Genomic DNA, 13,180 nt, shown 5'->3' with positions numbered 1-13,180 from the left:
GGAATGAAAAAGTCTAAATATTTCAACCTCATATGATGATGTCACACTTAAAGAGTATTAAATCACATAACATTTTACAAACATGTTTCATAGATATTTGGTTTTGTATGAGGTATTTGCTGAATTTCATTTTGCAAAGTTTCTTCCACTACATTGCTGTATGAATATCTTAATATTTGTCAAATTTATGTTTCCCTTTTTTCCATCTCTTTTTCAGACATGAAGTAGTACTGACATACTTTCTTCCTGTTTCCCTTAAATGCAATTCAATTTATGTATGGGAAGATCCCATGTAAAAAAACTATGGCATAGAAATAGTCAATAACTATAGATAAAAACCTCTCCTGCTACTGTATTGTATAACAAAATTAAATTGCAATGCTGCCAATCTAGTTCCTTATTACCTTGAAAAAGCTTGGGGAAAAAAAAAGTATGGCCTACTGTATTATTAAACTTGTCTTAGCTATAAAAATTGAACTTGCCAAAAGAGATGACATTAATAATATAATCTTGAACAACTGTAAAAAAGTTACAGCTCCTTGTAGATAAATTCTCTTCCCATCAACTATGTGTGAGATTGTACTGTGTGCACACAACTGTTCTCAAACTGAACTGTTCCTGTCTGTTTACTAGGAGTTACAAAGGAGGACTTCTGTCAGCTCGTTGTGTATCTTTTTTGTGGTATTTTCTAACACGTGAAATACGTCTTAGAATATTTTGGACTAGATACTGAGTAGTCTTAAAGGAGTAATATTCATTGAACTGTTTTAGCAAAATACATCTTTGCTGGGGTTCAATAGCCTCTGGCTATCACAAGGCAAGGATTAACAATTAAAATGCAATTCCCCTTGCTTGTAAAAAATTACCTACTTATTATAAGGAAAGTAATCTTAAAACAAGCTTATAGTAAATATTGAGTATTATTCTCTACTGTTTTCAGTAATATGACCATATTAGGACTTTTTTGTTTTGTTTTTGAGACAGTTTCACTCTTGTTGCCAAGGCTGGAGTGCAATGGCACAATCTCGGCTCACCACAACCTCCGCCACCCAGGTTCAAGTGATTCTCCTGCCTCAGCCTCCCGAGTAGCTGGGCTTACAGGCACCTGCCACCACACCTGGCTAATTTTGTATTTTTAGCAGAGATGGGGTTTCTCCATGTCGGTCAGGCTGGTCTTGAACTCCCAACCTCAGGTGATCCACCCACCTCGGCCTCCCAACGTGCTGGGATTACAGGCGTAAGTCACCACACCTGTTCTTTTTTTTTGAGATGGAGTTTCGCCTTTGTTGCCCAGGCTGGAGTGCAGTGGCATGATCTCAGTTCACTGCAACCTCCACCTCCCAGGTTCAAGCGACTATCCTACCTCAGCTTCCCAAGTAGCTGGGATTACAGGCATGCACCACCACGCCCGGTTAATTTTGTATTTTTAGTAGCAGTGTTTCTCCATGTTGGTCAGATTGGTCTCGAACTCCTGACCTCACGTGATCCGCCTGCCTCTGCCTCCCAAAGTGCTGGGATGACAGGCATAAGCCACCACGCCCAGTTTTTTTTTTTTTTTTTTTTTTGAGATTAAGTCTCACTTTGTCACCCAGGCTGGAGTGCAGTGTCATGATTAGGCTCACTGCAACCTCCGCCTCCTGGGTTCAAGCAATTCTCCTGCCTCAGCCTCACCAGTAGCTGGGATTACAGATGCGTGCTACCACACCTGGCTGATGTTTGCATTTTTAATAGAGACAGATATTCACCATGTTGGCTAGGCTGGTCTCGAACTCCTGACCTCAGGTGATCCACTCGCCTCAGTCTCCCAAAGCACTGGTAACACAGGCGTGAGTCACTATACCTGGACTAGGTTATCTATTTTATCAAATCCTTAGTTACTTCTGAAGTGTTTTATTAAAGAGCTTAGCCTAATGAAGGTATTTTTTCCAAAAGCTTTCCTAAAAATTTTTTTCATTACCATACAAACTAATTCCTTTATTCAGTAATGAAATAAAAAATAACTCATTGCTTAGATATAATCATGCTCTCAGAACTAACACTTCAGAAACTGAATTTAAAATGAAAATAAAGGCCGAGCCTATAATCCCAGCACTTTGGGAGGCTGAGGCAGGCGGATCACCTGAGGCCAGGAGTTAGAGACTAGCCGGGCCAACATGGCAAAATCCCATCTCTACTAAAAACACAAAAATTAGCCAGGCGTGATGGTGCATGCCCATAATCCTAGCTTCTTGGGAGGCTGACTGCTTGTACCCAGGAGGCTGAAGGTACAGTGAGCTGAGATCAAGCCATTGCACTCCAGTCTGGGCGACAGAGCAAGACCCTGTCTCAAAACAAAAACAAAAACAAAAACAGCATGGATGGATCTCAAGAGGACCATGGTGAGTGGAAAAAAGCCATCTGAAAAGGTCATATGCTGTATGATTCCATTCCAAATTAGCTGGTAATTTGAAGTACAAATACTGCAAGTACAAAACACTGCTATTTTTTTCCTAAAGGTGTTATTCAAAATAATCAAATTGCCTTTCCATGTTATCAACCTCATTTTGGAACAAAGAACCACAAATGATAAGAAAACTCTTTATTATATTCTCAAAGTGGCAAAATTAGAGAGCTGAAGAACAGATTAGTGGTTGCCAAGGGTTAAGAAAGGTAGTAAGGAAGGGTGGTTGAGTGTGACTGTAAAGGAGCAATACATTTCCTGAGAAAGAACAACAAAAAAACAAGTTTTTTTAAAAAAAAAACTGTAAAAGGTAGGAGGCAGCACAAGGGAGATCTTCACGATGATGGAGCAGTTCTGTATCTTAATTGTGTTGGTGGTTAAATCAGTCTACACATGATCAAAATGACACAGAATACACACACTCCTTGTACTAATGTTAATTTCCTTGTTTTGATATGGTGCTAGTTACGTAAGATATAACAACTAGGGGAAAGTAGGTGAAGGGTACATGGGACCTCTGCACTATCTTTGCCACTTCCTGTGAACCTATAATTATTTCAGAATAGAGAGTTTGAAATAAATAAATCTTATATATACACAAATTTTTTTAAAAAATAGTTTGTAACTGGATCCAACAAACAATGAATTAAGAAATCTTGTTAAGGCTGGGTGCAGTGGCTCACATATGTAATCCCAACACTTTGGGAGGCCGAGGTAGGAGGATTGTTTGAGCCCAGTAGTTCGAGACACGCCTGGGCAACATGGCAAGACATCATTTCTACAAAAAAAAAAAAAAAAAAAAAAAAAAAAACACACACACACACAAAAATTAGCTGGTTGTGGTGGCATGTGCCTATAGTCCCAGCTACTTGGGAGGCTGGGGCGAGAGGATCACCTGAGCCCCAGAAGGTCATCAAAGCTGAGGTGAGCTGTGATCACACCATTGCACTCCAGCCTGAGTGACAGATTGAAACTCTGTCTCAAAAAAAAAGAAAAGAGAAAAGAGAAAAGAGGAAAAAGAAAAAAGAAAAGAAAAGAAAGAAGAGAGGAGAGGAGAGGAGAGACGACGCGAGGCAGGAAGGCAAGGCAAAGGCAAGGCAAAGGCAAGGGCAAGCGCAAAGGCAAGGGCAAGGGCAAAGGCAAGGCAAGGGAAGAAAAGGGAAGGGAGGGAGGAAGGAAGGAAAGGAAGGCAGGAAGGAAAGAAGGCAGGTTGGTTGTTGAACTGCATCTCTATTTTAAAAGCCTGGGGAATTAAAAAACAAAAACAAAAAACAAAAACATGGGATGGCACAGGAGCTTAAATACTGAAATTCTTGTCTCCAGCACACTAATATTATAATTATTTAAGCGATCCCGAGGCTCAATTGTTTTCATTTCTAGAATAATACAGTTCTTTTTGTGCCTGTTTTCCAAGTTTTTAGGCTAAAGAAGATAAAAACATCTGCAAAATGCTGAAGTAGGCCAGGCGCAGTGGTTCCCGCCTATAATCCCAACACTTTGGGAGGCCGAGATGGGTGGATCACCTGAGGTCAGGAGTTCGAGACCAGCCTGGCCAGCATGGTGAAACCCCATCACTACTAAAAATACAAAAATTAGCCGGGCATGGTGGTGGGCGTCTGTAATCCCAGCTACTCAGGAAGCTGAGGCAGGAGAATCGCTTGAACCCAGGAGGCAGAGGTTGCAGTGAGCCAAGATCGCGCCTCTGCACTCCAGCCTGGGCAACAGAGCGAGACTCTGTCTCAAAAACAAAACAAAGCTGAAGTATACACAAGTAGTAGCTGAGGATAAAGCAAAGCAGCACACCCTTTCAGATTAGAAAGACTTCAGTTCAAAACCACACTTCCACTCTGGACTGGCTCTGTGGTCTTAAGCAAGCAACTTAATCTCACAAAGTCTGTCTGCTCATCTGTAAAACTGGAATAATACAATTTGACTAAACAACATATTTCAGAGGGCCCGACCCTGTGATAGTTCTAAATAAATACTGTTACCCCATTCATTAAATATTTTTTGCAATAAAATTTTTAATTACCATAGAAACTAATCAAAACTCTTCTGAGGGCCAGGTGCAGTAGCTCACACCTGTAATCCCGACACTTTGGGAGGATGAGGCAAGAGGATCGCTTGAAGCCAGGATCACTCAAGACCAGCCTGGGCAACAAAGCAGAACCCCATCTCTACAAAAAATACAAAACAAAAATTAATCAAGTGTGCTGGCACATACTTTGTTGTCCCAGCTACTGGGGAGGCTGAAGCAGGAGGATCACTTGAGCCCAGGATTTCAAGGCTGCAGTGAGCTATAATCGCGCCACTGTACTCCAGCCTGGGTGACACCATGACATGCCATCTCCAAATAAACAAATTCTTCTGAGAAGAAAGATAGTTACAGATATCACTTCCTCCCCCAGAGAGAGTACAGAAGTTTCAACCAATCGCCTATCAATTTGCCTTTCTAACAGTCAGCCTCTTTAACAGCAGTTGCTGATTACTGAATCATTTACTTCACAGGCCAAGTCTCACAACAATAAACGTCAATAGATGACCCAAGCCCTTTGTTTGCAATGATGACTTCTTACATTTGTTCTTACAAAACCCTCAGCTAGGGTTTACAAATCTTACAGCCTCATAAAAAATTTTCATTGATGTTTATGATGATTAAGTTTAACCTACATATTACAAGTGGTATAATACTCTTAGTTGATAAAATTACTTTCTTTTGATTTTACTTTCTCCATTTACCTCATTCTTTTTTTAGTGTAAAAAAATGGCCAGGCACAGTGGCTCACACCTGTAATCCTAGCACCTTGGGAGGCCAAGGCGGGCAGATCACAAGGTCAAGAGATGGTGACCATCCTGGCCAAAATGGTGAAACCCTGTCTCTACTAAAAATACAAAAATTAGCTGGACGTGGTGGCATATGCCTGTAGTCCCAGCTATTTGGGAGGTTGAGGCAGGAGAATCACTTGAACTCGGGAGGCAGAGGTTGCAGTGAGCCGTGATCACGCCACTGCATTCCAGCCTGGCGACAGAACGAGACTCCGTCTCAAAAAAAAAAAAAAAAGAAAAAGAAAAGTAAGTTTCCTATATAATGACTATTCCAAAGGCAAAAATAGAATCATTATTTCATCAAAGTTTTTGTGTTATGCAAATACGACTGATGTTCAGACAACGAAAAGTGACTTAACTACCTCACTTACCCAGTGGTCACTGGCTTGGCGATCTTCACTATCCAGAATACAACAATGAACTTGGAACTGAAACCCAGGAAGTTAAAAAGGTGCCCTTGAGTCCTAACTCAGAGTATGTTTACTCCTATTGAAGCAGAATTCCAGCTTCAAAATTTTATAACCTTTAATCAGTTCCTGGTTTAAACAAATCAGCCAATAAAAAAAAAAATACTTTGGGGACAGAAAAACAGGTAAATTTGATTAAGGACTGGACTTTAGATAGGTTAGGGAATTATAAGGGAATTACATCGATTCTATTATGCTAATAATAATATTGTAGTTACACGGTCTTGATCTTATTTTTTAGAGAGGCATACTGAAGTATTTAGGGGTAAATGTCATGATGTCTTTATTCTCAAATATTTCAGAAAAATGAAGTAAATATGGCAAAACATTAGTTGTTCAATCATAGTTTTGAGAATATGAATGTTTATTATATCATTTCCTCTACTTTCCTGTATGTCTTACATCTTTCATATTAAAAAAGAAATAATGGGCCAGGCACAGTGGCTCACACCTATAATCCCAGCACTTTGGGAGGCCAAAGCAGACGGACCACTTGAAGTCAGGAGTTCGAGACCACCCTGGCCAACATGGTGAAACCCCTTCTCTACTAAAAATACAAAAATTAGCCAGGCGTGGTAGCGGACGCCTGTAATCCCAGTTACTCAGGAGGCTGAGGCGGGAGAACTGCTTAAGCCCGGAAGGCAGAGGTTGCAGTGAGCCAAGATTATACCACTGCACTCCAGCCTGAACGACAGAACGAAACTCTGTCTCAAAAAAAGAAGAAAGGGGGAAGAGAAGGAAAATAAAAGATTGCTTTTTAATTCCATGATGAAGATTGCTGGTCTGATTTCCTAACCCACAGTAGGTCAGAAGCTGCAAGTGGACAGGGAGAGTAGCTGCAATAAGGCATGTTGAGAGTTGCAAGGAATGCAAATTGATAGCCTGACAGTAAGAGAACAGACATCAAGACTATGCTGTAAGGCCGAGGAGGGCAGATCACCTGAGGACAGGAGTTCAAGACCAGACTGGCCAATAGGGTGAAACCCTATCTCTACAAAAATTCAAAAATTAGCTGGGCATGATGGCAGGTGGCTGTAATTCCAGTTACTGGGGAGGCTGAGGCAGGAGAATCGCTTGAATCCTGGAGGCAGAGGTTGCAGTGAGCTGAGACCGCACCACTGCACTCCAACCTGGGCTACAGCGACAGCGAGAGATGCCTTCTCAAAAGAAAAAAAAAGGCTACACTGTATATAAAATGCAAACATAAGAAGTCAACGGTCTGGGGTGCTTAAACTATGAGCTATCCATGACCATCCCTGGAAGCATCTTAGCATTACAAAACTATAATTAACAGAGACTGAGGTTCACATGTTGCTTTTTATTACTGTCTAACCATAGTATTTCATCTTACACAAAAATAATGTTACTAAAAGTTGAAAAGAAAAAATTACATGTAACAGCAGAACTCTACAACTACTAATATGCATGTATAATCTTGGCCAATATTTCCAAATGTCTATTTCAAATAAACAACTCTGGATATACTGCTTTTGGATTTATTTAAAAAATGACCATTTTCCAAGCTCTTACTTATCACATAAAGGGGAACAAGGAATGTGTAGAATGTAATTAATGAACTCCTTCCTTATTGCAAGCTAACCTATTTTTCACTTTTATACACAGCACTGCAATGACTACCACTCTGTATATAATATTTTCTCTCTTTTGGATTACTGATTTAGAATAGTATTCCAGAAATGAGATTAGTGGGCCAAGGGTATGACTATATTACCAAGTTGCATTCCATTCCATACTCCACCAATACCACAGAAGCATAATCATTTCATGACAACTTTATCTTAGGCAATGGATAAACTTGTATTTTAGTGATTCAAAAGTTGTGAAATAGCACCTAATTTTAAAATGCTAAGTAAAACAATTAACAGAATAATGCAACATATGTCCATATGGTCCTTCAGCATTTACTTTTGTATGACTTTCCCTAAGTCACTGAACTTTCTAAGACTTTGGTTTGTACATCTTCAAAATAACAAGACTGTATCAATTTCACTAGTACTCAGGGCAATGAAAACTGAAGAGGAACTATTTCTCACACATGAGATTGGCAAAATTTCAACACCGACAGGTTTCAGTGATAGATTACAGACTGGGCAGTCTCATCTATTGCTGTGGGTGTGTGCATCTGAAACTAATCTGACAGTGTCTATTAAAATTATAGGCAATCGCAGCACTTTGGGAGGCCGAGGCAGGCAGGTGATGAGGTCAAGAGATTGACACCATTCTGGCCAACATGGTGAAACCCTGTCTCTACTAAAAATACAAAAATTAGCTGGGTATGGTGGCGCATGCCTGTAGTCCTAGCTACTCGGGAGGCTGAGGCAAGAGAATCGCTTGAACCTGGGAGGCACAGGGTGCAGTGAGCTGAGATCACACCACTGCACTCCAGTCCAGTGACAGAGCGAGACTCCATCTCAAAAAAAATAATAATAATAAAAAAATAAAATAAAACAAAAAGTGTACATACTCCTTACCCAGAAATCCAACTTTTAAGACTATCCTATAAAGGGCAACAAAAAGAAAGAACTTGTTTATTACAGGATGGTTTATAATGACAAACCAGAAAAGCAGAACCACCTATATGCCCATCAATATGGGAATAGTTGAATAAAGAGCAGTACAACCACTCCATGGAATATTAAACAGGAATTGGAGCCAGTGTATTAATTTAGAACAATATTCATGGTATACTGATATGTAAGAAAGCAAGCTGCTAGGTGATGATCACAATATAACTCTTTTTTAATTTTTAAAGGAAAAACTTTCTATGTATCATAAGCACTTATGTTTGTCACTATAAAGGCACAGAAGACCTTTCTCATACAGCAAACTACTAACAATAATTTCTTCAGATGGGGGAAGGATAAATTATTCCTCTATATTATTTGACTTACTACTGTTTGCTCATTGTAATTTTTAAATTCCCATGGATAGCAGGGATTTTTTTAAAGGAAAATTCTACTAGATATCTCTTAATTTCTAGTTAACTCTCAAAGCATATACTTCTAGGAAATGAGGTGAACAAAGGTCAAAGACTCTTTAATGAATGGTTAAATTACGTTTAAAGGCCACAACAGTATGTAATATAGTTTTGTAAGGTTTATAGCAAACATAGTTTTTTTTTTTTTTTCAGACAGAGTCTCACTCTGTCACCCAGGCTGGAGTGCAGTAGCACAATCTTGGCTCACTGCAGCCTCTGCCTCTCAGGTTCAAATGATTTGCCTGCCTCAGCCTCCCGAGTAGCTGGGATTACAGGTACGTGCCACCATGCTTGGTTAATTTTTGTATTTTTAGTAGAGACGGGGTTTCACCATGTTGGTTAGGCTGGTTTTGAACTCCTGACCTCAACTGATCCACCTGCCTCAGCCTCCCAAAGTGCTGGGATTACAGGCATGAGCTACCGCGCCTGGCCTAATACTTTTTAAAGTGTTAACACAAAGGAGTAAGCAGAGGGGAAAAAATTAACTCATGTTAAATATCTCAGCACCATTACCCCCAAATTCTGGATGAATGAAATACTGCGTTAGTCAAATCGCTGAGCTCTGCAAACAATTCCACCAAATGTGTGTGAGACTGTACAGTGAACTCTTCTCCCACTCACTCCTCGATTCATTCTAGTAAACAGCAACAACCACAAAGAAAAGGATTCCTATGAGTACTCGAAGAGCAAGAATCTTATTAATCTCAATTTCCTGCCTGAAACAGGAAACCAAGTGCGGTGGCTCATGCCTGTAATCCCAGCATTTTGGGAGGACAAGGTGGGCGGATCCCTTGAGCCCAGAAGTAAGAGACCAGCCTGGGCAACACAGTAAAACCATCTCTACAAAAAAATAAAAACATCAGCTGGGTGTGGTGGCACACGTCTGTAGTCCCAGCTACTTGGGAGGCTGAGGCAGGAGGACTGCTTGAGCCTGGAAGGCAGAGGCTGCAGTGAGCTGTGATCACCCCACCCCACTCCAGCACGGGAAACAGTGCAAGACTCTGTCTCAAAGACGGGGGGAAAAAAACAGGAAAAATTACTAAAGAGCATTCTAGCTAGTCTCCTCTCTAAGGAAGATCTTCTGATCAAGAAGGAAAGACATTTTAGGAGGGACAGGCCCATCCTTTCCATGTATCTAGGTAAGCTTAACATTTTATTCAACGTGAGTTACGTTTCTCAAACTTTGGCCCTTATGACTAGAACTATTCAAACTTTTTTTTTTTTTTTTTTTGAGACAGAGTCTCGGAGTATCACTCTGTCGCCCAGGCTGGGGTGCAGCAGTGCGATAACAGCTCACTGCAACCTCTGCCTCCTGGGTTCAAGCGATTCTCCTGCCTCAGCCTCCCAAGTAGCTGGGACTACAGGCATGGGCCGCCACGCCCAGTTAATTTTTGCAGTTTTAGTAGAAATGGGGTTTCACCATATTGGCCAGGCTGGTCTCAAACTCCAGACCTTGTAATCCGCTCACCTCGGCCTCCCAAAGTGCTGGGATCACACGTATGAGCCACCACACCCGGCCTCACACAAACTTTAAAAGGACACATCATCAATGTTCCCAGGGGAGTGACAAGAACGTAAACATTCATGAGTAACAGCAATGTTCACAGGTATGCCCAGTTTAGTGGGAATGTCATCATCCAAATCAGTCACTAGCCCCCACAGTAAGGTGGGCTTTTTAAACATTATCATCACTTTTTAAATTAGCACCCCCCCCCAAAAAAAAAAAATCAAACCTTAAACATGTTCAGTTCAATAATTCAAAAGAGTGTCACTTTTAAACATACCATGTCTACAATCTTCATCAGCTTGCACATAATTTTTCTGCAAAACAAAAATACAAGATAAAATTAAGTATTTCAAGAGCTGCTTTTAACAGAAATGTTATCAAAGGAAAACTTGGCTTTGTTTCAAAGTTTAATCATTAATGTTGTAAACTTACTATTCACAGAGCAAAGCTAACACATGTGCCCTCTGAGGATTATAGCGCACTCTACAAATAAACGTCATAGTGTATTTCCTAGTCCATGGACCCCCACTCCTACTTCTCACCTTCTCTAACTCACCAGCACCTCCTTCCCCGCCAACAGTTTTACTGAGAAAACTGAAGCCACAAGAAGAGAATTTTTCATAGACTGTCACCATGTCTCCCCACTTCCCAGCATACACTCTGTCTTCCTTCTACCTGTTAACAGACATACTATCGTGCTCCTTTCTAAAGTCAACCTACGCCTGTGCAGATCAACTCAGCTGCCTACGCAGGTGCAGCAACTCCAGCAAGCCTCCTCGACTTGTCCTAAATCACTAATTTTTTGCTTTTGATTGGCTCATTTCTATACAGAAATACAATTATTTCTCCCATCTAAAAAAAAAAAGTCCCTTGACTTTCTCTCTCCCACTATCTACCATTCCTTTTTCTTTTTCCTTTTCCTTTCTCTTTCTTTTTTTCTCTTTGGTGTCTCTTCATGGCAAAACTCTTCAAGAGTTGTCTATGTTGCTGTATTTCAATTCCTTCCTCCAATTCTCTCCTAAGCTCTCTTTTTAAGCAGACTTTCACCCACTACTCCAAGGAAGCCACTCATATGAGATCACCAGTGACCTCCGCTGCATCCACATGGACCCACACGATTCACATGTGCCCACTCAGACTCATTCTCACGGCTTTCTTGGCAGCTGCTGACACCACTCAACATTTCCTCACTTGGACACACTTCCTTCCTTCACGTGGCTACCAGGACTCCTTACTCTCACACTTTCCCCCTTCCTCAGGGTTGCTCTTTAGGGTGCTTTGCAGGTTGTTGCTCTGCTCCCCAACCTCTTGACACTGCAGCAGTCCAAGACTCGGCCCTCAGTCCTCGCCTCTTCCCTATAATGCTCATTTTCCCTTGGTGATTCTACACAAGCTCAAGACGTCATATAGCACTTCTGTCCCACACTCTTCAATGAATCTCTCTCCCAAATTCCATACGTGCGTATCTGACTGCTTACTCAGCATCTTCAGCTGGGTATCTGAATGACATCTCAAACTCAGTATGTCCAAAACTCAACTCCCACCTTCCTCAACAAAACCTCCTCCCTAGCTGTAGCCGTCTAACCTTAGCTGAAGGAAACACCATTCTTCCAATTGCTCAGACAACAAGAATCGAAGTAAGTAACTGCGACTGCTCCCCCTCATTCCCTGCGTTCGATACATCAGGAAACCTGATTGCTTCTATTTTCAGCGTATAAACCAAAACCAAGTTACTTCTCACTATCTCCACTGCTACCATTCTGATCTGAGCCACTCTGGCCTGGATTATTCTAATAGTCTCCAACCTAGTCTCTTTGCATCAATGCTTATCCCTTTACAGTTTATTCTCGGCACAAAAGTCAAACAATTCCTGTTAAATTAGATCACGCCACTCCTCTGCCCAAAGCCCTGCAATTAGCTCCCCAACTCACAGAGAATAAAAACCAAAGTCTTTACCAGGAGCCAGCGGGCCCCACAGGCTTTAGTCCTCCCACCTCTCCACCACGTGCACTCTATTCTGGCCAAACTAACTCCTAGCTGCTACTCAAGCACAGCAGGCATGCTTCTGCTGCTGGGTCTGTTTCCATTGCCTGTAATGCTCTTCCACCAGCTTTACACATGGCTCAACCCCTTGCCTCTGGTTATCACCTTCTCAATGAGGCCTGCCTTGGCCACTCTATTTAAAATTGTAACCCCATCTCTAACCCCAATATTCCCAATCTCCCCTGCCCTGTTCTCCTTTTTTCATGCAGTTATTACCTTTTAACAATTTATGGTGGTTTTTTTTGGTTTTTTTTTTTTTTTTGAGACGCAGTCTCGAAGTCTCGCCCTGTCACCCAGGTTGGAGGAGTGCAGTGGTGCAATCTCGGCTCACTGCAACCTCTGCCTCCTGGGTTCAAGCGATTCCCCTGGCTCAACCTCCTGAGTAGCTGGGATTACAGGCACGCACTACCATGCCTGGCTAATTTTTGTATTTTTAGTAGAGACGGGGTTTCACCATGTTGGTTAGGCTGGTCTCGAACTCCTGACCTCGTGATCCACCTGCCTCGGTCTCCCAAAGTGCTGGGATTACAAGTATGAGCCACCATGCCCGGCCAGTGTTTATTTTTTATAATGTTTATTGTTTATTTTCTGTTCTCCTACTAGAAAAAGTATCATAAAGAAGAACTTTCCTTTCTCTTTCATCAATATATACAACAAGAACCTAGAACAGTGTCTAATACACAGTACATACTCAATAAATACTTGAGTGAGTGCATAGTCCAAAATGCCCTAAAGTAGTATAATTTTCAAGGTTCAGAAACATAGTTACCTTGCCTCAAAGATACTCAGCAATCACCAGCCACTTCACTCACATCTCGTTGGCCCAGAATTAGCTATTTGTATCGTTCCCACTCAATGAAAAAGGCCATTTTACATAGTTCAGCATTGGCTTATTGACA

The 13,180-nt window shown here is 41.3% G+C and overlaps 1 protein-coding gene across 5 annotated transcripts in view; it reads right to left on the bottom strand.

Annotated features, from left to right (window-relative positions):
* The window catches only part of HELZ (helicase with zinc finger), a 175,380-nt gene that overhangs the window by 135,660 nt on the left and 26,540 nt on the right, over positions 1-13,180 (bottom strand). For all 5 annotated transcript variants that reach the window (XM_008012026.3, XM_008012025.3, XM_008012033.3 and 2 more), the window contains one exon: positions 10,516-10,552. In XM_008012026.3, the coding sequence (XP_008010217.3) occupies positions 10,516-10,552 (37 nt within the window). The remainder of the gene's footprint in view (positions 1-10,515; positions 10,553-13,180) is intronic.

The sequence above is a fragment of the Chlorocebus sabaeus genome, chromosome 16, assembly GCF_047675955.1.
Source record: "Chlorocebus sabaeus isolate Y175 chromosome 16, mChlSab1.0.hap1, whole genome shotgun sequence".
Taxonomy (NCBI): domain Eukaryota; kingdom Metazoa; phylum Chordata; class Mammalia; order Primates; family Cercopithecidae; genus Chlorocebus; species Chlorocebus sabaeus.
The sequence above is the reverse complement of the archived record's forward strand: the minus strand, read 5'-3'. Positions and strand labels throughout refer to the sequence as shown.